Below are 23,862 nucleotides of genomic sequence, written 5' to 3'. Positions count from 1 at the left end.
AAGACAGAAATAGGCAAAAGGATGGGAAAAGACATACTATTCTAATTCTATTCAACAGAAAGCTGAAATGCCTATGTCAATAACAGACAAAATAGATCTAAGATCAAGGAACACTACATGGGATAGAAGAGGGCTATCCCACTATGATGAAAGGGTCAATTTATCAAGTACCTAACAATCCTAAATGTTACTATGCCTAATATCAGAGCTTCAAAATACATGAAACAAACACTGATAGAAGTGAAAGAAATAGACAAACCCACAGATTTAGCGGATCTCAATACCCCCTCTCAATAACTGATAGAACAAGTAGACAGAAATATCAATGAGGATATAGAAGACTTGATCAATATTAACAATCAATGTGATTTAGCATTTATAGAACACTCTACCCAATAACATCAGAGCACATATTCAAGTGCACAGAGACTATTTACCAAAACAGACCATATCCTGAGCCAAAAAGTAAGTCTCAGTAAATTAAAAAGTATTCACATCATACAAAGTATATTCTCTGACCAGAGATTTAAAATGGAAACAAATAACAGAAAGATATCTGAAAATGCCCAAATACCTGAAAAATTAAGCAACACACTTCTAACACATGGGTGAGAGAAAAATCACAATGGAATTTTTTTTTCAAGTTTTTATTTAGATTCCAGTTAGTTAACATACAGTGTAATATTAGTTTCAGGTGTAGAATTTAGTGATTCGTCACTTACATACAACAACCAGTGCTCATCACAAGTGCCCTCCTTAATATCCATCACCCATTAAACCCATCCTCCCCACTCAGCACTCCTCTGGTAACCATCAGTTTGTTCTCTATAGTTAAGAGTCTGTTTTCTGGTTTACCTCTCTCTTTTTTTTTTTTAATTTTTTTTAAAGATTTTATTTATTTATTTGAGAGAGAGAGAGAGCACAAGCAGTGGGGAGGGGCAGAGGGAGAAGGAGAAGCAGGCTCCCCGCTGAGCAGGGAGCCTGACACAGGGCTCCTTCTCAGGAGCCCAGGTTTATGACCTGAGCCGAAGGCAGATGCTTAACCACCCAGGCATCCCTTTATTGGGAAATTTTAAAATAATTTGAAATAAATGAAAATAAAAGCTTGACATAAGAAAATTTGTGATATGCTGCTTGAGTGTTTTTGGGTTTTTTTAAAGATTTATTTTATGTATTTTAGAGAGAGAGAGAGAGAGAGCATGGTGTGGGGAGAGGCAGAGGGAGAGAAAATCTTAAGCAGACTCTGCACTGAGTGCGGACCCTGACGCAGGGCTCAATCCCACAACCCTGAGATCATGACTTGAGCTGAAAACAAAGAGTTGGGAGCTTAACAGACTGCACCACCCGGGTGCCCCTGCTCAAGCAGTGTTTTAAAAGAATCTACACCATCGAATACCTACATTTGAAAAAAGGACTTAAAATCTTTAAAAAAAAAAAAAAAAAGGGCGCCTGGGTGGCTCAGTTGGTTAAGCGACTGCCTTCGGCTCAGGTCATGATCCTGGAGTCCCGGGATCGAGTCCCGCATCGGGCTCCCTGCTCGGCAGGGAGTCTGCTTCTCCCTCTGACCCTCCTCCCTCTCATGCTCTCTGTCTCTCATTCTCTCTCTCGCAAATAAATAAAATCTTTAAAAAAAAAAAAAAAGAAAAGAAAAAAGGACTTAAAGGACTTGAAAAAAAAGATTTAAAAGCAATGACCTAAGCTTCCAACTTAATAGACTATAAAAATAAAGAGCAAGTTAAACCCAATGTAAGAAAAAGGAAATATTAAGGATCACAGCAGATCTAACTAAAAAATGAATAGAATGAAATAGAATGAATAGAAATTAGCAGAATGAAATAGAAAAGAGAAAAAATAGAGAAAAATCAATGAAAATAACAGCTGGTACTCTGACAAGATTAATAAAATTGGTAAACACCTTTTATTTTACTGATCATGGGAAAAAGAGAGAAGACAAAGATTAACAACATCAAAGGAAGAGCAAGGACATGTCCAAAGATCCTACCTTAAAGGTATACTATGGGAATAATACGATCAACTTTTTGTCAATAAATTAAACAATTTAAATGAAATGGACAAATTATTTAATGGGTATTATCAAAGGTCACTTAAAAAAAATAATAACCTAAATAGTAATATATTTACTGAAGAAACTGAACTACTGAACTTAAAAGGTTAAAAACCTTCCTTCCCATAAAGAAAACTCCAGACCTAGATGTGGTTTTTAATAATTTTCAAATAAAAGTTATCAAGGTATTTATCATTCACTAAAGAAAAAAATCTATTTTTCATGTGTCATAAATGTTAGGTACTCCCATTAGGGACTCACCTAATAATCTTATTTTGTATTCTTCTCCAGCTGCCACCCTCCAATCCCGTTTTTCAAACTATCCCTTGAACATATTATCTTTTTTTTTTTCTTAGTAGGCTCTGTGCCAAATATGGGGCATTGAATTCACAACCCTGAGATCAAGAGTCGTATGCTCTACCAACGAAACCAGCCAGGTGCCCCTGAACATACTGTATTATGTTCATTCCAATATCTATGACTTGGCTCACGATGTTTTCTCCCATACGTAGAAAGATCTCACCTTTCCCTATCTTTAATTATCTTTGTTTTATTATTATAATTATCCTTACTTATATAATAATTTCATGTAATTATTATCTCTTATTGTCTTTAAGATTCAACCTAACATTTCCCACTTTCTTTTTTTTTTTTAAAGATTTTATTTATTTATTTGGCAGAGAGAGATACAGTGAGAGAGGGAACACAAGCAGGGGGAGTGGGAGAGGGAGAAGCAAGCTTCCCGCCGAGCAGGGAGCCTGATGGGGGCTCGATCCCAGGACTCTGGGATCATGACCTGAGCTGAAGGCAGATGCTTAACGACTGAGCCACCCAGGTGCCCCAACATTTCCCACTTTCTTAAAAAGCTCTCTAAGGGAAAAAGGGAAATAGCTCTTATTGATTTGAATGCCTATTATGTGCCAGACACTCTCACCAATACTAAGAGATATTATTACATGTATTTAATTTTATTTGATGTATAGGTCCCTTAATGTTTGAATAGAGAGAACTAATTAGATTGACCTCATAAGTTAAATGATAGTATAATCTTAGATGAAGAGGCTAAAAGTTATCTTCAACTCATTTTCTAACAATGATTCTAGTTTTAGGGGAGGCTGGCTGGCTCAGTCAGAAGAGCATGGGACTCTTGATCTTGAGGTCATGAGTTCAAGTCCCATGTTGGGTATAGTGATTACTTCAATGAATAAAACTTAAAAAAAAAAATGGGCGCCTGGGTGGTACAGACAGCTGAGCAACCGACTCTTGGTTTCAACTCAGGTCATGATCTCAGGGTCATGGGATCAAGCCCCATATCGGGCTCCTGGCTCAGTATAGAGTCGCTTGAGATTCTCTCTCCCTCTCCCTTTGCCCCTGCCCCCCCTCTAAAATAAACAAATCTTTTTAAAAACACACACACACAATGATTCTAGTTTTATATTGTACTGCCTTCTATAGAAAAATCTGTTTTTACCAGAGATCAATTCCTACATATTATTTTAAACAGTCATCAAGTATATAATTCAAGAAGCAATTCCCCTTGAAAAAAAAATACATTTATATCAGAAATTGCCTACTTGCCACTAGAGAAACAAAACTAAAAAGTAGGAACCATTACTAAATGATTATTACTGAAATGAAGATTACTTTTAAAATGAAGAAAATGGATTAAACTAAAATAGAAATCTTTAAAATCATGTTGATAATCAAACTCAAAGGCCTTCAATCACTAAATTGCCAAAAATTGCTTTAAAAGTTGCTTGCAGGGCGCCTGGGTGGCTCAGATGGTTAAGCATCTGCCTTTGGCTCAGGTCATGATCCCAGAGTCCTGGGATCGAGTTCTGCATCGGGCTCCCTGCTCAGCGGGGAGCCTGCTTCTCCCTCTGCCAATCTCTCTCTCTCTCTCTGTCACTTATGAATAAATAAAATCTTTAAAAAAAAAAAAAAGTTGCCTGGGCGCCTGGGTGGCTCAGTTGGTTAAGCGACTGCCTTCGGCTCAGGTCATGATCCTGGAGTCCCTGGATCGAGTCCCGCGTCAGGCTCCCTGCTCGGCAGGGAGTCTGCTTCTCCCTCTGACCCTCCCCCCTCTCATGTGCTCTCTCTCATACTCTCTCTCTCAAATAAAAAAATAAAATCTTTAAAAAAAAAAAGTTGCTTGCAATTGCTTTAAAACTGCTTTGAAAAGTTTTAAAAACTGGGGCGCCTGGCTGGCTCAGTCAGTGGGGCATGTGACTCTCGATCTTGGGTCGTGAATTCAAGCCCCATGTTGGGCCTAGAGCTTACTTTAAAAAAAAAAAAAGTTTTTGGGTGCCTGGGTGGCTCAGTTGGTTAAGCAACTGCCTTCGGCTCAGGTCATGATCCTGGAGTCCTGGGATCGAGTCCCACATCGGGCTCCTTGCTCAGCAGGGGGTCTGCTTCTCCCTCTGACCCTCCCCCCTCTCATGTGCTCTCTCTCTCTCAAATAAATAAATAAAATCTTTAAAAAAAAAAAAAGTTTTTAAAATTGTGTTTTTACAAACAGAATGTAAGACTATTCTAAAGGTGACATAAGCCCAAAACTCAATATCCATACATATAAAAAACAAATATCTATAACCTTCTGTTCTAGTAATATTCTTCATATAAAGACAACACTAGGGGTGCCTGGGTGCCAAAGTTGGTTGAGCATCTGTCTCTTGGTTTCAGCTCAGGTCATGATCTCAGGGTTGTGAGATCCAGCCCTGAGTCAGGCTCCATGCTCAGTGTGGAGTCTGCTTGGGATTCTCTCTCCCCCTCCCTCTGCCCCTCCTGCTCTTGCTCTTTCTCCCTCTCTCAAATAAATAAATCTTAAAAAAAAAAAAAAAAAAAAAAGATAATACTAATACTCACCCCACTATTCCCTTTGCTTTTGTTTTGTTTTGTTTTGCTGTTCCATTGTGGGGTTTCTTTTTATTTATCCTAATTTGGATTCACTGGGATTTTTCAATCTGCAGATAGTGTCCTTTGCCAGTTCAAGAAAATTAGTAGCCATTATCTCTTCAAATAATGCCTATGCTCTATAAAACAGCCAGAAAACAATTAACAAAATGGCAATAAGTCCATACCTATCAATAATTACTTTAAATGTAAATGAACTAAATTCTCCAATCAAGAGAGAGAGTGGCTGAATGGATAAAAAAACAAGACCCATCCATATGCTGCCTATAAGAGACTCACTTTCAGATGTAAAGACACACAGATTAAAAGTAAAGATGGAAAAAGACATTCTATGCAAATGAAAACCAAAAGAAAGCTGAAGTTGCTATAGTTATATCAGATAAAACAGATTTTAAGACAAAGACTATAATAAGAGACAAAGGTCACTATATAGGATAAACTAAAACCCACTTCTATTTGTTACACCTAAATTCAAATACTCAATCTAAAGAAAAACACTTCATTATTTTGGCTCTTCTCTACATTCACATGTTGATATACATATTAAAGTATAATTATGTTTGGTCTTATTATTTTAACTCAGGTTTAAAACCTCAAAACCAGGGGCACCTGGGTGGCTCAGTCATTAAGCGTCTGCCTTCGGCTCAGGTCATGATCCCAGGGTCCTGGGATCAAGCCCCGTATTGGGCTCCCTGCTCCGCAGGAAGCCTGCTTCTCCCTCTCCCAATCCCCCTACTTGTGTTCCCTCTCTCGCTGTGTCCCTCTCTGTCAAATAAATAAATAAAATATTTAAAAAAAAAAAGAAACCCTTAAAAAAATAAAAATTAAAAAAAAAAAAACTCAAAACCAGCCATCCATGATAAAGGGGTCAATCCAACAAGATGACATAACATCTGTAATTATTCATGCACCTAACACAGGAGCACCTAAATATATAAACCAAATGTCAACAGACCTAACAGGAGAAACAGACAGCAATGCAATAATAGTATAGAAAACTTTAATACCCTACTTTCATCCATAGATAGATTATTCAGACAGAAAATCAATGAGGAAACATTGGGCCAGATGGACTTAACAGACATATACAGAACATTCCATCCAAAAGCAATAGAATATACATTCTTCTGTGGTACACATGGAACATTCTCCAGAATAAATGATGTGGTAGGCCACAAAACAAGTCTTAATAAATTTAAGAAGACTGAAACCATCAAGCACCTTTTCCAACCACAATGGTATAAAACTAGAAATCAACTACAAGAAGAAAGCTAGAAAATTCACAAATATGTGGACATGAAACAACACGCTACTGAACAACCAATGGGTCAAAGAAATTAAAAAAAAGAAATAAAAAAAATCTTAAGATGAATAAAAATGGAAATACAACATACCAAAATTTATAGGATGCAGCAAAAGCAGTTCTAAGAGGGAAGTTCATAATGATAAACTCCTACACTGAAAACAAGATCTCAATAAAAACCACACAAAAACAAACAAAACACCTCAAGGAACAAGAAAAAGACACCCAAACTAGGCCCAAAGTTAGTAGAGAGAAGAAAATAACAAAGATCAGGTTGGAAATAAATGAGAGAGTAAAAAGAAAACAGAAAAGATCTGTGAAACTCAAGGCTGGTTTTTAGAGAAGATAAACAAAATGTCCATGCCTTATTTTCTCTCTCACCACTTCTTCTCCATTAATTCAATTAAACATAATTATATCTTATCACACTATCCTCCATTTATCTTAACTTCCTGCCAATTTTTCATCTTTTTTCTAAAAGATAAGAATACTTTTTAGAGTGTATTCTAGATAATTTTTTTTTTAAGATTTTATTTATTTATTTGACAGAGAGAGATACAGCGAGAGAAGGAACACAAGCAGGGGGAGTGGGAGAGGGAGAAGCAGGCTTCCCGCTGAGCAGGGAGCCCGATGTGGGACTCGATCCCAGGACCCCAGGATCATGACCTGAGCCGAAGACAGATGCCCAACGACTGAGCCACCCAGACGCCCCTAGATAATTATTTCTAATCTAGTCCAGTTTCACTAATTCTCTTTTTAGTTATGGGTAATCTGCTATCAAACCTATCTTCTGATTTCTTGATTTTAATTATTTTATTTTTCTTTTCTATAAACTATTTTTTTCATGCCTATAATGTTCCTTTTCACAGCTTCCCTATGCCCTTGGGATATTTCCAAGCTTGTCTTTTATTTCTTCAAACATGGTAAGTGTGTCTCAATCTGTGTTCAATAAATCCAGTTTCTGAGATCTTCAGAGATCACTTTTTACTGTGCCTTCTTTCTCCTGGTTCTCAATTATGGTGCCCTGTTTCTTTAAGGCCTGGTTATTATTTTTTTTTTTTAAAGATTTTATTTATTTATTTGACAGAGAGAGACACAGCGAGAGAGGGAACACAAGCAGGGGGAGTGGGAGAGGGAGAAGCAGGCTCCCCGCAGAGCAGGGAGCTCGATGCGGGACTCGATCCCAGGGCCCTGGGATCATGACCTGAGCTGAAGGCAGTCGCTTAACCAACTGAGCCACCCAGGCACCCGGCCTGGTTATTTTTGACGGTGTGTCTTAGAAAGTTACTTGAAGAGTTCTCAAAGCCTCCAAAAGAAAACGCTTTCCTCCAAAAGCAAATTCACACTTGTGTCTGTTAAGTGCCTTCTGGAACCAATTTAGACTCAATTCAAGGTTTAAGGTTTCTTGGACTGCCCTGTAATAAGAATTTTGGTAGCACTCTCAATGAGGAATAGCTTCTGGTTTATTAATTATCAATGAAAGGTTTTTCTGAGGGATTTCTTTCCTTCTCTTTTTTCTCCCTTGTTCTGCTCAGTGCCAAGTCAACTCTCCTTGTAATCTCATGAAAGTGGGGAAAAGAGGACATAGGGGAGGAGGACAGTTTTTCTTTGGGTTCACCCTTACCCAAAGGATTTATCCCCACAGAGCCCCTATTTTATTGTGGGAAGTGGTTATTACATTTCTGATCATAGGAGGAACTGAATTTTGACTACTTTCCTCTTCATTTTAGGGGGCCGTCAAAACTGAATCTCACAGCTTCCTGATGAAAAGGCATTCAAGGCAAAAGCAGCTTCAAATACTGATCTTAATTCTCTGGCATTCACCTGCAATTTCTCTTCTCTCTTTAACACTTCAATGCCTTTAGAATTTTTTGTTTATATTCTATTCAAATATTTTAGTTGTCATCAGGAGAACTGGTTCAAATAACCTGGCTTCCCACTACCAGAATCAGAAGTCCCATACTTTAGTAATCCTCTTCAATTTGTTAAATGGAATTAATTTTTGAATTAATGCCTCTCAAATTAAATAGGTAAGTCACCTCAAATTCAATTATTTGACTTCTCTGAACATCAGTTTCATCACTGACAATGTAAAGAAGCTAAACCAAATCATCTCTATGATTCTTTACTGTTCTAACATACCAGAATTTATGCATACATATGCAATGTCACTTTTCAGATTGTGAATTCTATCAGCTCATTTAGTAACTATGCCAAGTTACACTTTATGTTGCTTATTAACAGGTTCTATTCATAGTAGTCAAACGGGAAAAGTTTTCTCACAGTGTTATAACAACTCCAGAATAACAGTAAATAAGACTCACATTTGTTAGAATGGATCCCTTCTCCATCTTCTCAAACCCAAGAGCCAAGACACAATCTGCCATACCTTGAAAGAAAATGTAATTATTATGAAAAATTAAATTTTCAGACACCTAACAAAACCATTAAATACTTTAAGTAATTTATATAAAATGGAAAAAGATGCTATAATCCTACAAAATGTTTAATAAGCAAAAAATCAGGGAAAGTTCTTACATGATTCTATTTCTTTTAAAGATTTATTTATTTATTTGAGAAAAAGAGACAGAGAGCATGAGCTGTGGGGAGGGGCAGCAGGAGAGAGAGAAGCAGACTTCCCACCCAGCAGGGAACCGGTATGGGGCTCAATCCCAGAACCCTGGGATCATGACCTGAGCTGAAGGCAGATGCCTAACCGACTGAGCCCCCCAGGTGCCCTACATGATTCTAGATAAGAGGAAAAATTAGGAAAGTACTGAATTCTTCTTTTGATTCCCAATATGCTAACAAAACTTTTTACTAATGTGGAAATATGATCCAGTGAAAAAAAAAATATAAACAGCTAATTTTGAATTTTAAAACAATAAAATTTTAAAAAATTTTTTAAAGGATCCTAATCAAAGTCTTAAAAGAATTATTTCTGGAGGGAGGGGATGCCTAAAAAAATGATGTTAAAGTTCAACTGAACATCAAAACAGGAATTACTAAAGTTTTTCTTTAAAAAAAAAAAGAAAAGAAAAGAAAAGAAAGGGGTGTCTGGGTAGCTCAGTTGGTTAAGAATCTTGATCTCAGGAGAGAGGAAAGATGGCGGAGGAGTAAGGGACCCTATTTCAACTGGTCCCCAGAATTGAGCTGGATATCTACCGACCACTCTGAGCACCCACGAAACCAGCCTGAGATGTAAGAAGATCTGGATCTCTACAAACAGAATTTCGCAGGCGGTTGGTTTTGAGGTACGAAGCAGGGAGCCGTGATTCCGCGGGCAGACAGATATTGGAGGATAAACGGCAGTGGGAGGGAGCCTGGCCCTGGGGATCCTACACCGCCGGTGAGTGACAGCCTCGAGCGCTGCGGACGGGCACAGACTCGCAGACCGGTAGCGGCGGGGAAAGGACTTTAGGGCAGCCCCCGGGGTGGAAACCCGGAGCAGCGGGGTCGCGGGAGTGGCTGGCGGTTTTAGAAGCACAAAGGGCAGGCAGGACTGGAGCTCTGCGGAGGGGCGCACAACCCAGGACGCTGCAGTTTATAGCAGCACGGACAGAAACAGAGACAATGTGGCCTGGAGAGCTCACTGAAGAACAGACTGCGGTCTCTCTGCTCTAAGGCAGAGGGTTGGAAACAGTCTCTTCTGCTCTGACTCGCGGAAGAGATGCGGAAAGCCACCAGGGAAAGCCACCAGAGAACAAAAGCCCCCAAAACTGATTCCCGCTGAGCCCATCCCCTGCCACAGGGGGGCAGGGCAACTCCGCCCAAACAGGGTTGCCTGAATAACAGCGCGGCAGGCCCCTCCCACAGAAGACAGGCTGGGAAAACAAGAGGCCAGCAACCCTAAGGTCCCAAGAAAACTGGTGCATCTTGCTTGGGTTCTGGTCAATAATTTGGACTCTATACACTCCCTCAAACACCCATCAACAGAATGACTAGGAGGAGGAGCCCCCAAAATAGAAAAGACTCAGAGATTATGACTTATGCTGCAGATTTACAAATGGATGCAGATATAACCAAGATGTGAGAGATGGAATTCAGGCTAGCAATTGTGAAGACAATGGCTAGAACGGAGAAATCAATTAATGGCAACATAGAGTCTCTAAGGGCAGAAATGAAAGCTGAATTGGCAGAACTTAAAAATGCTATGAGATCCAATCCAATATAGATAATCTAACAGCTAGGGTAACTGAGGCAGAAGAGCGAATAAGCGATCTGGAAGAGAATATAATAGATAAAAAGGGAAAAGAGGAGGCCAGGGAAAACCAACTCAGAATCCATGAAAATAGAATCAGAGAAATAAGTGACACCATGAAGCGTTCCAATGTCAGAATAATTGGAATCCCGGAGGGAGTGGAGAAAGAGAGAGGGCTAGAAGATGTATCTGAGCAAATCGTAGCTGAGAACTTCCCTAATCTGGGGAATGAGACAAACATTCGCATCCTAGAGGCAGAGAGGACCCCTCCCAAGATCAAGGAAAACAGGCCAACACCCCGGCATGTAATAGTAAAACTTGCAAATCTTAGAACCAAGGAAACCATCTTAAGGGCAATTAGGGGGAAGAGATTCCTTATGTACAGAGGGAGGAACATCAGAATAACGTCAGACCTATCCACGGAGACCTGGCAAGCCAGAAAGGCCTGGCAAGACATATTCAGGGTACTAAATGAGAAGAACATGCAGCCAAGAATACTTTACCTGGCAAGGCTTTCATTTAGAATGGATGGAGAGATGCAGAGCTTCCACAACCGGCAGAAACTGAAAGAATATGTAACCACTAAGCCGGCCCTGCAAGAAATATTAAGGGGGGCTCTATAAAAGGAGAAAGACCCCAAGAGTGATATACAACAGCAATTTACAGGGACAATCTATAAAAACAACGTCTTCACAGGCAACATGATGACAATTAATTCATATCTTTCAATAATCACTCTCAACGTGAATGGCCTAAATGCTCCCATAAAATGGCACAGGGTTGCAGATTGGATAAAAAGACAGGACCCATCCATATGCTGCCTACAAGAGACTCATTTTGAACCTAAAGATATATCCAGACTGAAAGTGAAGGGATGGAGATCCATATTCCATGCCAGCGGACCTCAAAAGAAAGCTGGGGTAGCAATTCTTGTATCAAATTAGATTTTAAGCTAAAGTCTATAATTAGAGACACAGAAGGACACTATATCATTCTTAAAGGGTCTATCCAACAAGAAGATCTAACAATTGTAAATATCTATGCCCCCGACATGGGAGCAGTCATCTACATAAGCCAACTGTTAACCAAAATAAAGAGTCATATTGATAACAATACGTTAATTGTAGGAGACCTCAATACTCCACTCTCAGCAATGGACAGATCATCTAAGCAGAAAATCAACAAGGAAACAAGAGCTTTGAATGATACATTGGACCAGATGGACCTCATAGATATTTACAGAACATTCCACCCTAAAACAACAGAATACTCATTCTTCTCGAGTGCACATGGAACTTTCTCCAGAATAGACCACATACTGGGTCACAAATCAGGTCTCAACCGATACGAAAAGATTGAGATTATTCCCTGCATATGCTCAGACCACAATGCTTTAAAACTGGAACTCAATCACAAGAAAAAACTTGGCAGAAATTCAAACACTTGGAAGCTAAAGACCACTCTGCTCAAGAATGTTTGGGTCAACTAGGAAATCAAAGAAGAACTTAAACAATTCAAGGAAATCAATGAGAACGAAAACACATTGGTCCAAAACCTATGGGATACTGCAAAGGCGGTCCTAAGGGGGAAATACATAGCCATCCAAGCCTCACTCAAAAAAATAGAAAAATCCGAATTCACCAACTAACTCTACACCTTAAAGAACTAGAGAAAAAGCAACAAATGATGCCTAAGCCATGCATTAGAAGAGAAATAATTAAAATTAAAGCATAGATCAATGAATTAGAAACCAGAAACACAGTAGATCAGATCAACGAAACTAGAAGCTGGTTCGTTGAAAGAATTAATAAGATCGATAAACCACTGGCCAGATTTATCCAAAAGAAAAGAGAAAGGACCCAAATTAATAAATTATGAATGAAAGGGGAGAGATCACGACTAACACCAAGGAAACAGAAACAATTATTAGAAATTATTATCAACAACTATATGCCAATAAACTGAGCAATCTGGATGAAATGGAGGCCTTCCTGGAAACCTATAAGCTGCCAAGACTGAAACAGGAAGAAACTGACAACCTGAATAGGCCAATAACCAGTAATGAGATTGAAGCAGTGTTCAAAAACCTCCCAAAAAACAAGAGTCCAGGGCCTGATGGATTCCCTGGGGAATTCTACCAAACATTCAAAGAAGAAATAATACCTATTCTACTGAAGTTGTTTCAAAAAATAGAAACAGAAGGAAAACTTCCAAACTCATTCTATGAGGCCAACATTACCTTAATCCCCAAACCAGGCAAAGACCCCATCAAAAAGGAGAATTTCAGACCGATATCCCTGATGAATATGGATTCCAAAATCCTCAACAAAATCCTAGCTAATACAATCCAACAAGACATTAAAAGGATCATCCACCACGACCAAGTGGGATTTATCCCCGGGATGCAAGGGTGGTTCAACGTTCGCAAATCAATCAGTGTGATAGAACACATTAATAAGAGGAGGGAGAAGAACCATATGGTCCTCTCAATTGATGCAGAAAAAGCATGTGACAAAATACAACATCCTTTCCTGATTAAAACTCTTCAGAGTATAGGGATAGAGGGAACATTCCTCAAGTTCATAAAATCCATCTATGAAAAACCCACAGCAAATATCATCCTCAATGGGGAAAAGCTGAGAGCCTTTCCCTTAAGATCAGGAACACATCAAGGATGCCCACTCTCACCACTATTGTTCAACATAGTACTAGAAGTCCTAGCAACAGCAATCAGACAACAAAAAGAAAGAAAAGGTATTCAAATTGGTAAAGAAGAAGTCAAACTCTCTCTTTTTGCAGACGACACAATACTTTATGTGGAAAACCCAAAAGACTCCACCCCCAAATTACTAGAACTCATGCAGCAATTCAGTAATGTGGCAGGATACAAAATCAATGCACAGAAATCAGTTGCTTTCTTATACACTAACAACGCAACTGTAGAAAGAGAAATTAGAGAAACAATTCCATTTACAATAGCACCAAAAACCATAAGATACCTCGGAATAAACCTAACCAAAGAGGTAAAGGATCTATACTCTAGGAACTACAAAACACTCATGAAAGAAATTGAAGAAGACACAAAAAGATGGAAAAATATTCCATGCTCATGGATCAGAAGAATAAATATTGTTAAAATGTCTATGCTACCCAGAGCAATCTACCCCTTCAATGCCATCCCGATAAAAATTCCAATGACATTTTTCAAAGTGCTGGAACAAACAATCCTAAAATTTGTATGGAATCAGAAAAGACCCCAAATCGCCAAGGAAATGTTGAAAAAGAAAAACAAAGCTGGGGGCATCATGGTGCCCGATTTCAAGCTATATTACAAAGCTGTGATCACCAAGACAGCATGGTACTGGCACAAAAACAGACATACAGACGAATGGAACAGAATAGAGAACCCAGATATGGACCCTCAACTCTATGGTCAAATAATCTTTGACAAAGCAGGAAAAAACATGCAATGGAAAAAAGACAGTCTCTTCAATAAATGGTGCTGGGAAAATTGGACAGCCACATGCAGAAGAATGAAACTCGACCATTCTCTAACACCATTCACAAAGATAAACTCAAAGTGGATGAAAGACTTCAATGCGAGACAGGAATCCATCAAAATCCTAGAGGAGAACATAGGCAGTAACCTCTTTGACATCAGCCACAGCAACTTCTTTCAAGATACATCTCCAAAAGCTGGTGAAACAAAAGCAAAAATGAACTTTTGGGACTTCGTCAAGATAAAAATCTTCTGCACAGCAAAGGAAACAGTCAACAAAACAAAGAGGCAACCCACAGAATGGGAGAAGATATTTGCAAATGACACTACAGAAAAAGGGCTGGTATCCAAGATCTATAAAGAACTTCTCAAACTCAACACCCAAAAAACAAATAATCAAGTCAAAAGGTGGGCAGAAGATATGAAAAGACACTTCTCTGAAGAAGACATACAAATGGCTAATGGCTTTCATGTGTCTACATGAAAAAATGTTCATCATCATTAGCCATCAGGGAAATCCAAATCAAAACCACACTGAGATACCACCTTACACCAGTTAGAATGGCAAAAATGGACAGGGAGAGAAACAACAAATGTTGGAGAGGTTGTGGAGAAAGGGGAACTCTCTTACACTGTTGGTGGGAATGCAAGTTGGTACAGCCACTTTGGAAAACAGTGTGGAGGTTCCTCAAAAATTTAAAAATAGAGCTACCCTACAACCCAGCAATTGCACTCCTGGGTATTTACTTGAAAGACACAGATGTAGTGAAAAGAAGGGCCATATGCACCCCAATGTTCATAGCAGCAATGTCCGCAATAGCCAAACTGTGGAAAGAGCCGAGATGCCCTTCAACAGATGAATGGGTAAAGAAGATGTGGTCCATATATACAACGGAATATTACTCAGCCATCAGAAAGGATGAATACCCAACTTTCACATCAACATGGATGGGACTGGAGGAGATTATGCTAAGTGAAATAAGTCAAGCAGAGAAAGTCAATTATCATATGGTTTCACTTATTTGTGGAATGTAAGGAATAGCATGGAGGACATTAGGAGAAGGAAGGGAAAAATGGGGGGGGGGAATTGGAGGGAGAGATGAACCATGAAAGACTATGGACTCTGAGAAACAAACAGGGTTTTAGAGGGGAGGGGGGAGGGGGATTGGTTAGCCCGGTGATGGGTATTAAGGAGGGCACGTACTGCATGGAGCACTGGGTGTTATACGAAAACAATGGATCGTGGATCACCACATCAAAAACCAATGATGTCTTGTATGGTGACTAACATAACATAATAAAATTTTAAAAATAAATAAATAAATAAAATAAAAGTTGTTTAATGTGTAAAAAAAAAAAAAAGAATCTTGATGTCAGCTCAGGTCTTGATCTCAGGGTTGTGAGTTCAAGCCCCACCTTGGGCTCCATGTTGGGCATGGAGCCTACTGAAGACAAAGGAAGAGAAGGGGAGGGGAGAAGAGGCAAGGGAGGGGAAGGGAAGGTAAGGGAGGGGAAGAGAAGGGAGGGGAAGGGGGAGGGGAAGGGGGAGGGAAGGGAGAGGGGAGGGGAGGGGAAGGGGGGAGGGAAGGGAGAGGAAGAGAAAGAAAAATAACAAGGTGAGGGGGACAGAAGACACCAGCATTATCAAACAATAACTGTACGACCCAGCAATTGCACTACTGGGTATTTACCCCAAATATACAAATGTAGTGATCCGAAGGGGTACGTGCGCCCCAACGTATATAGGAGCAATGTCCACAATAGCCAAACTATGGAAAGAGCCAAGATGTCCATCAACAGATGAATGGATAAAGAAGACGTGGTATATATATAAAATTGAATATTATGCAGCCATCAAAAAAACACGAAATCTTGCCATTTGCAACAACATGGATGGAACTAGAGGGTATTATGCTAAGCGAAATAAGTCAATCAGAGAAAGACATGTATCATATGATCTCACTGATATGAGGAATTCTTAATCTCAGGAAACAAACTGAGGGTTGCTGGAGTGGTGGGGGGTGGGAGGTATGGGGTGGTTGGGTGATAGACATTGGGGAGGGTATGTGCTATGGTGAGCGCTGTGAATTGTATAAGACTGTTGAATCACAGACCTGTACTTCTGAAACAAATAATACATTACATGTTTAAAAAAAAAAAAAGATAGTAGGAAGGGAAAAATGAAGGGGGGGAAATCGGAGGGGGAGACGAACCGTGAGAGACTATGGACTCTGAGAAAAAAACTGAGGGTTCTAGAAGGGAGGGGAGTGGGGGGATGGGTTAGCCTGGTGATGGGTATTAAAGAGGGCACGTTCTGCATGGGGCACTGGGTGTTATACGCAAACAATGAATCATGGAACACTACATCAAAAACTAATGATGTAATGTATGGTGATTAACATAACATAATAAAATTTTTAAAAAAAGACATTATAAAGCTCCAACAATTAAAACACTGAGTAGTGGAGTAATAATCAATAATCAATCAGTAGAACAGAATACAGGGCCTAATAAAAGACCCTGGAATATTTGGAAATACAGAATATGCTATATACCCAGGAGAACTGAAAACATATGGACACAAAAAATGTACATAAATATTTATGGTAGCATTATTCATAACAGCCAAAAAGTAGAAACAATCCAATGCCCATTAATTGATAATTGTTTAAACAAAATGTGGTCTATACATACAATTGAATATTATTTGGTCATAAAAAAGAATGAAATAGTGATACATGCTACAACATGAACAGTGAAAACATTATGCTAAGTGAGAGAAGCCACAAAAGGCCATATATTATATGATTCCATTCACTTAATGTTTACAATAGGTAAATCCAGGGACAGAAAGTAGGTTAGTAGTTACCAGGGGCTTAGGAGAGGGGAAAATGGGGAGTGACTGCTAATAGGTTTAGGGTTCCTTTATTCAGTGATAAAAATGTTCTAAAACTAGATCGTGGAGGGGCACCTGAGTGGCTCAGTCGGTTAAGCATCTGCCTTCAGCTCAGGTCATGATCTCAGGGTCCTGGGATCGAGCCCCACATAGGGCTCCCTGCTCAGCAGGGAGCCTGCTTCTCCCTCTCCCTCTGCACTCCACCTGCTTGTGCTCCCTCATTCTCTCCCTCTGTCAAATAAATAATAAAATCTCTAAAAAATAATAAAATAAAATAAAACTAGATAGTGGTGATGGTTCGTAAAATCTGCAATTCTACTAAAAAAGACTGAATTGTATAGTTTCAAAAGATGAATTTTTGGTACATAAATTAGATCTCAATACAGTATAAAGCAATCCCTCTGATGGTCATGTGGAGAACTGATAAAAGAGGAGAGCAATAACCCCATACCTATTTCAGTACACTAGACAAAGAAGTGATCCTTACCACCCTGAATCAGCTGCCGGGCCATAAACAAAGCAGTAGAACCAGTAGCACAGTTATTGTTGACATTTATTATAGGAATTCCAGTCAGTCCCAAACTGTGATAGATAGACCTCTGCCCGCAGGTAGAGTCACCTGTATAGAAAAAGAAACAAAAACTATAATATCTGCAACATGGGAATTTATGAAGCTGCAATGCAACATGATACCACATTATGGGTTTGGTTTTTTTTTTCAGTATTATGCCTTTGTGCATATAACACTGGCACAAAAAGAAACTTTTTTTTTTTTTTAAGATTTTATTTATTTATTTGACAGAGAGAGACACAGCGAGAGAGGGAACACCAGCAGGGGGAGGGAGAAAGGGAGAAGCAGGCTCCCTGCAGAGCAGGGAGCCCGATGTGGGACTTGATCCCAGGACCCTGGGATCATGACCTGAGCCGAAGGCAGTCGCTTAACCAACTGAGCCACCCAGGCGCCCAACAATAAACTACTGACATCTTATTCAGAAACAGTTTTTGCATTAAGCATTATTTACACTCCAAATATGAAAAATCCTCAAAACACAGTATATGTGTACTTTCTTTACATGTCACAGACATAGGAGAGTAGAGAAATGACCAAGTAATAGCAAACAATTCAATCTGTCTAGGACTCCATGATAAAAAAGGAAGCAATGTTTCATTTCTACTTCAGATATAAATCTTTAAAACTACATCAACTGATTAAAAGGCTGTGGTTTTCTCTTCATATAAAGGTTCTACAACTTCAAAAAGTTTAAAAGATCCTGTATGGCAGGGTGTTCCAGAAAAACAGTGATCCAAGCTGAATATACATTTGACTCCCTTTCCCAAGTAACACAATCATCAAGGCAAGACATGCTGGAGCAATCTGATGGGAACATGTGAAGGGACAGACTCTCCAGAAGTCTTCAGGGAAAACAGCAAGGTTCAGGACCTTCTTTTCAATAAATACATTGTGCATCTCTTTGACCTAGTAAATTTCCCTTTGAGGATGCTCTTGATATCTTGAAATCTCAAAAAAAATAAACACAGATAAACACAAAGATTCATCTACAGTAATGCTTACTATAGCCTTTTATGGTAACTAGAAATTAGAAATAATTAAAAATGTCCAATAAATAAATAAATAAAGTGTCCAAGAAGAGGATATTATTACAATATCCCCAAGACTAGAAAAGCATGCAGTCATGAAAAATGGTGTAAAAAGACCGGGGACATTCTAAATGTCATTTAAAAGGTGGTGGATTATATGATATATCTATTCAATGGAATTTTATGTTATCATTTAAAAAAAAGACCAAGGAAGCTCTTAATGATATAATTTGGAACAGTAGCCAAGAACTACTAAGTAAAAAGAAAAAAAAAATCAAGATACAAAACAGTGAGTTTATTACGCTACCATGTGTGTAACAAAAGAAAGAGGACAAGGGAACTTACACACTCACACATACTTGGATATGTACAAATCACCTCTGCAAAGATACACTAGAAATTAGTGAAATTGGCTTTCTAAGGGAAGGGAACCATGAGACAGGGAGACAGGAATAAGAGTGAGACTCTCCATCATATAACCATCCACCTTTGGTATTTTTGTACCATGTACATATTTTATCTATTCCAGAAAAAAAAAATTAATTGAAAAAATGTTAATGGTACTATAAAAGAAGACTTTTTTTTTAATCTTTTTTTTTTTAAGATTTTATTTATTTATTTTGACAGAGAGACAGAGAGAGAGGGAACACAAGCAGGGGGAGTGGGAGAGGGAGAAGGAGGCTTCCCACTGAGCAGAGAGCCCATCGTGGGGCTCGATCCCAGAACCCTGGAATCATGACCTGAGCCGAAGGCAGACGCTTAACGACTGAGCCACCCAGGAGCCCCTAAAAGAAGATTTAATGGGGAATATGAACTATACTAAAATGAGAAAAGTAGGTTACCAAAAAGTACTAGGATCCTTCTTTTTTTTTTCTTTTTTAAGTTTTATTTATTTAAGTAATCTCTACACCCACCATGGGGGTCAAACTCACGACCCAGAGATCAAGAATTGCATGCTCTTCCAACTGAGCCAGCCAGGCACCCCAGGACCTTGTTTTCTTTAAGAGAAAATACTATGTGCATGCAGACTCACATGCATTCATATTCACTGAAGGATAACATCAAAAAATTAACGGTAATAACTTCGGGACTGGACAATAGGGTTACAGGTGACTTTTTTCTTGTGTTTTTCTGTGTTTCCTTATTTCTTTCTTTTTTTTTACAATTAGTCTATACTCTTTTCCTAGTTAGGAAAAAGTTTAATGAAAAATTTTTATTGGGGGTGCCTGGGTGGCTCAGTGGTTGAGCGTCTACCTTCGGCTCAGGTCATGATCCTGGAGTCCTGGGATCGAGCCCTGCAATGGGCTCCCTGCTCAGTGGGGAGCCTGCTTCTCCCTCTCCTGCTCCCCCTGCTTGTGCGCTCTCTCTCTCTCTGTCAAACAAATAAATAAAATCTTTTAAAAAATGTATTGGATACAAAAAAGTCAACGAATACAAATTTTAAGATAACAACAAAAATTTATCTTCTGCATAGTAATTATCTTTACATGGTAGAACTATGGGTAATTTTTTCTTTTTTAAAGATAAACAATGCTTTTTAATTTATCTCCTGTTTTGGCAATAAACAATGGCAAAAAACATATGTTAAACTAGGCTGACACATAAGGGAAATCTAGGAATGATGGAAATAAGTCTGAATTCTGAGTTTGGAGGGTTAAAATTCACAAATGCCTCTGCATTGTTTATGAAGTTGCTGCTAGATTAGGTGAAACATTTTTAAAATATATAGTTTACCACATACCATAAACGTAGCCAATACATGCCTGTTCCACTACTGAATAAGGGATCTGTGCATCAGCTAAAGCCTTCTGGCCTATAAAAACAAAAGTGTTTTATCAAAGAGTGCTTTGAGTATTTGCTTTAGGTGGGTCAAAATTAAGTTTAGAGTTTTCCCAGAGTAGATCTGCCTCTAAATAGTCTATGCTCAATTCAAATGACAAATCCTTCATCAATTCATCTCAGATCTCTCCATTCAGAAGTAACTGTTTCTTCCACTAAGCTACTACTTTTTTCACACCTCCTTTTTGATACTTAACATTTTCTGTTCTAACTGTATACCTAACTATAAATATATTAAATCCCAAAGTCTTAAAGCTCCTTAACCTCAAGGTCCTTACTCATCTCTGTGGCTCCACTGCACATCTAAAGGACAAAATTGGAAAGAATATCATTATTGTGGGGGGGGGAAGGGGAGACTCCCACAGAGCCCTTTGATGTCCCAGCAAACAGTTGGACAGTACATAAAATCACAGGCCACTGTTTGCCCTGGTTATCTAGCTAAGAATGCCCAAGCTCTTCTCCCTTTGTCCTTCCTAATGAATCACTAGGCAATTGTCTGTATAGGTCCTTCTCCCTTGACTCAGCTTCTTTTTATGGTTCCAAGGTTCCACAATCAAGGCAGATGACACAGTAAGTGCAGTGTTCAAAGATCTAAATTTTCTATATTACCTGCTTCTTTTGCCAAGTCAGGGTAGTCTCTTGAATTCTCAAGTCCAGGCTTCATGAACTAGAAATGCAGAAGGAGATAATAAATAGAAGCAAAGATAGTTAGATTTTTCTCACAACAGAGCACTGCAAAAATTCATTTATCAATTAATTTAAACAAAAACATACTGAGCACCTAACATGATACTGATGATAATAAATAATAGACTAGACTCTGATAATAAATAATATACAGTCGTTGCCCTTGGGGAACTTCCAGTCCAATGGAAAACAGACAATTACACTATAGTGTCCTTAAGTACAGAATAATTTGGGAAAGAAAACTACCTAGCCTCAGAACGAGGACTAGAAAGGCTTCCCAGAGGAACTGACATTTAAATTAAGTCTTTAAGAATGAGTAGGAGTTAGCCAAGTGATAGAAAAAAAATTCTAGGGCAAAGACCTAGAAGCGAGAGAATATGGCTCAATCTAGGTACTGTAAGCAATTTTATGTTGCAGAAGCTGAAGCACAAATCAGATTCGGCAAGTGACAGGGACAGAAAAGTAACTTAGGACCAAATGATAATAACTACTAACGCTTATTGGGCACTTACTGTGTTCTGCATTATGCTAAGCACTTCTCATGTTTTAATTTACTTAATCTTCACAATAATCCTAAAAGGTAGGTACTATTACTACCATCACTTTACAACAAGAAAGGGTACAGAGAGATTAAGTAATCTGCCCAAGGACACATAGCTAATTAAGTAGTGAAGCTGAAATTTCAGACAGTCTGGTTCTAGAGCTAACTCAAAAGGGAACCTATATGCTTTCCTATGATGTCTGGGCTTTATTCTAAAAACAATGGATTTTTCTTTTTTTTTTAAGAGACTGTAGATGCCTGGGTGGCTCAGTTGGTTAAGCATCTGCCTTCAGCTTGGGTCATTATCCCAGAGTCCCAGGATTGAGCCCCGCATCAGACTCCCTGCTCGGGCTCCCCGCTCTCTCTGAAGTGGAGATCCTGCTTCTTCCTCTGCCTCTGCACCTCACCCTGCTTGCTCTCTCTCTCTCTCTCTCTCTCTCGCTCACTCTCTCTCCCTCTCAAATAAATAAATAAATAATCTTAAAAAAAAGAGAGAGAGACAGGGAAAAAAATGAGATACTGCTACCCACCCATTAGAATGGTCAAAATCCAAACACTGACAATACCCAATGTTTACAAGGATGTGGAGCAACAGGAAGTCTCATTCATTGCTGGTGGCAATGCAAAATGGTACAGCCACTTTGGAAGACAGTTTGGCAGTTTCTTATAAAACTAAACATCCTCGGGTGCCTGGGTGGCTCAGTTGTTAAGCGTCTGCCTTCGGCTCAGGTCATGACCCCGAAGCTCTGGAATCAAGTCCCACGTCAGGCTCCCTGCTCCCCACTTGTGCACACACTCTCTCTCTCAAATAAATAAATAAAATCTTAAAAAAAAAACAAAAACAAAAAACTAAACATCCTCTTAACATATGATCCAGCAATTGTGCTCCTTGGTATTTATGCAAATGATTTGAAAACTTATGTCCACACAAAAACCCACACAGGGATATTTATAGTAATTTTAAATAATTGCCAAAACTTGTAAGTAACCAAAATGTCTTCAGTAGGTGAATAAACTGTGGTAATACAAACAACGAAATATTATATTATTCGGCCCCAAAAAGATATGAGCTATCACGCCATGAAAAGACATGGAGGAATTTTAAATTCATGTTACTAAGTGAAGAGGCTAATCTGAAAAGCCTACATACTGTATGATTCCAACTATATGACATTCTGAAAAAGGCAAAACTATGGAGACAGTAAAAAGATCAGTGGTTGTCAGGGGTTGAGGAAAGGGAGGGATGAATAGGCAGAGCACAGCGGATTTTTAGCGCAGTGAAACAATTCCATATGATACTATAATGGATACATGTCATTATACACTTGTCCAAACCTAGAATATTGAACACGGAGAGTGAACCCATCTTGAGTGATAATGATATGTCAGTGTAGGTTCATTGATTATAACAAATGCCCCACTATGGTGCAGATTACTGATAGTGAATGAGGCTGGGCATGTGTGGGGGCAGGGAGCATATGTGAACTCTACTTTCTGCTCAATTTTGCTGTAACCTAAAACCTAAAACTACTTTGAAAAATAAAGCCCTATTTTTAAAAAAAGAGACTGGGGGTCCCTGGGTGGCTCAATCAGTTAGGCATCTGCCTTCCACTCAGGTCATGATTGCAGGGTACTGGGATGGAGTCCCGCATCAAGCTCCCTGCTCAGTGGGGAGTCTGCCTCCCCCTCTGCTCCTCCCCCACCACTCATGCGCTCTTGTGTGTGTGTGTGTGTGTGTGTGCACACACGCGCGCGCACGCGCACGCACACTCTCTCCCTCTCTCTCAAATAAATAAACAACATCTTTTAAAAAAGAGAGAGAGACTGGGATGAAAAGACCTGCATTTTAGATCATTTCAGATGCAATGTGGAGAATGAATGAAGAAATAGGCTGGAGGCAGTGAGAAGGCAGATGGTTAACGACTGAGCCACCCAGGCGCCCCTAAATATTCTTATACTATTACTTCTTTAACAATTTAAGAAATTATACCACAATCTCCAATACGGGCCAATAAGGATTAGGTCTCTTAGGCCCCCTCACATATACATTTACACTTCTCCCAACCCACTTATACAACTGAATAAATAATTTTTTACTAAATCAGTACTCAGTGTTTACCTTATTAAGTAAATATGTCTCAACACCGGGCCAAGTTGTGTGCTATGACTACACTTCCTTTATGGTACAATTTTTTTTTCCTAGAGTTATCAACTGCCTCATTCTTAAAAGTTTTAACCTGGTGCCTCAAAAATTTAAAAATAGAGCTACCCTACAACCCAGCAATTGCACTCCTGGGTATTTACTTGAAAGACACAGAT

General features: G+C 39.0%; 1 protein-coding gene across 3 annotated transcripts in view; it reads right to left on the bottom strand.

Moving 5' to 3' along the window:
* The window catches only part of SCP2 (sterol carrier protein 2), a 112,124-nt gene that overhangs the window by 82,748 nt on the left and 5,514 nt on the right, over positions 1-23,862 (bottom strand). For 2 of the 3 annotated variants that reach the window (XM_044914514.1, XM_044914515.1), the window contains exons 2-5: positions 20,925-20,982; positions 20,218-20,289; positions 17,365-17,496; positions 8,606-8,670 (exon numbers count right to left, since the gene is read on the bottom strand). In XM_044914514.1, the coding sequence (XP_044770449.1) occupies positions 8,606-8,670; positions 17,365-17,496; positions 20,218-20,289; positions 20,925-20,982 (327 nt within the window). The remainder of the gene's footprint in view (positions 1-8,605; positions 8,671-17,364; positions 17,497-20,217; positions 20,290-20,924; positions 20,983-23,862) is intronic. The other variant, XM_044914516.1, reaches the window with a different exon arrangement.

Source organism: Neomonachus schauinslandi, chromosome 4, assembly GCF_002201575.2.
Source record: "Neomonachus schauinslandi chromosome 4, ASM220157v2, whole genome shotgun sequence".
Lineage (NCBI taxonomy): Eukaryota > Metazoa > Chordata > Mammalia > Carnivora > Phocidae > Neomonachus > Neomonachus schauinslandi.
The sequence above is the reverse complement of the archived record's forward strand: the minus strand, read 5'-3'. Positions and strand labels throughout refer to the sequence as shown.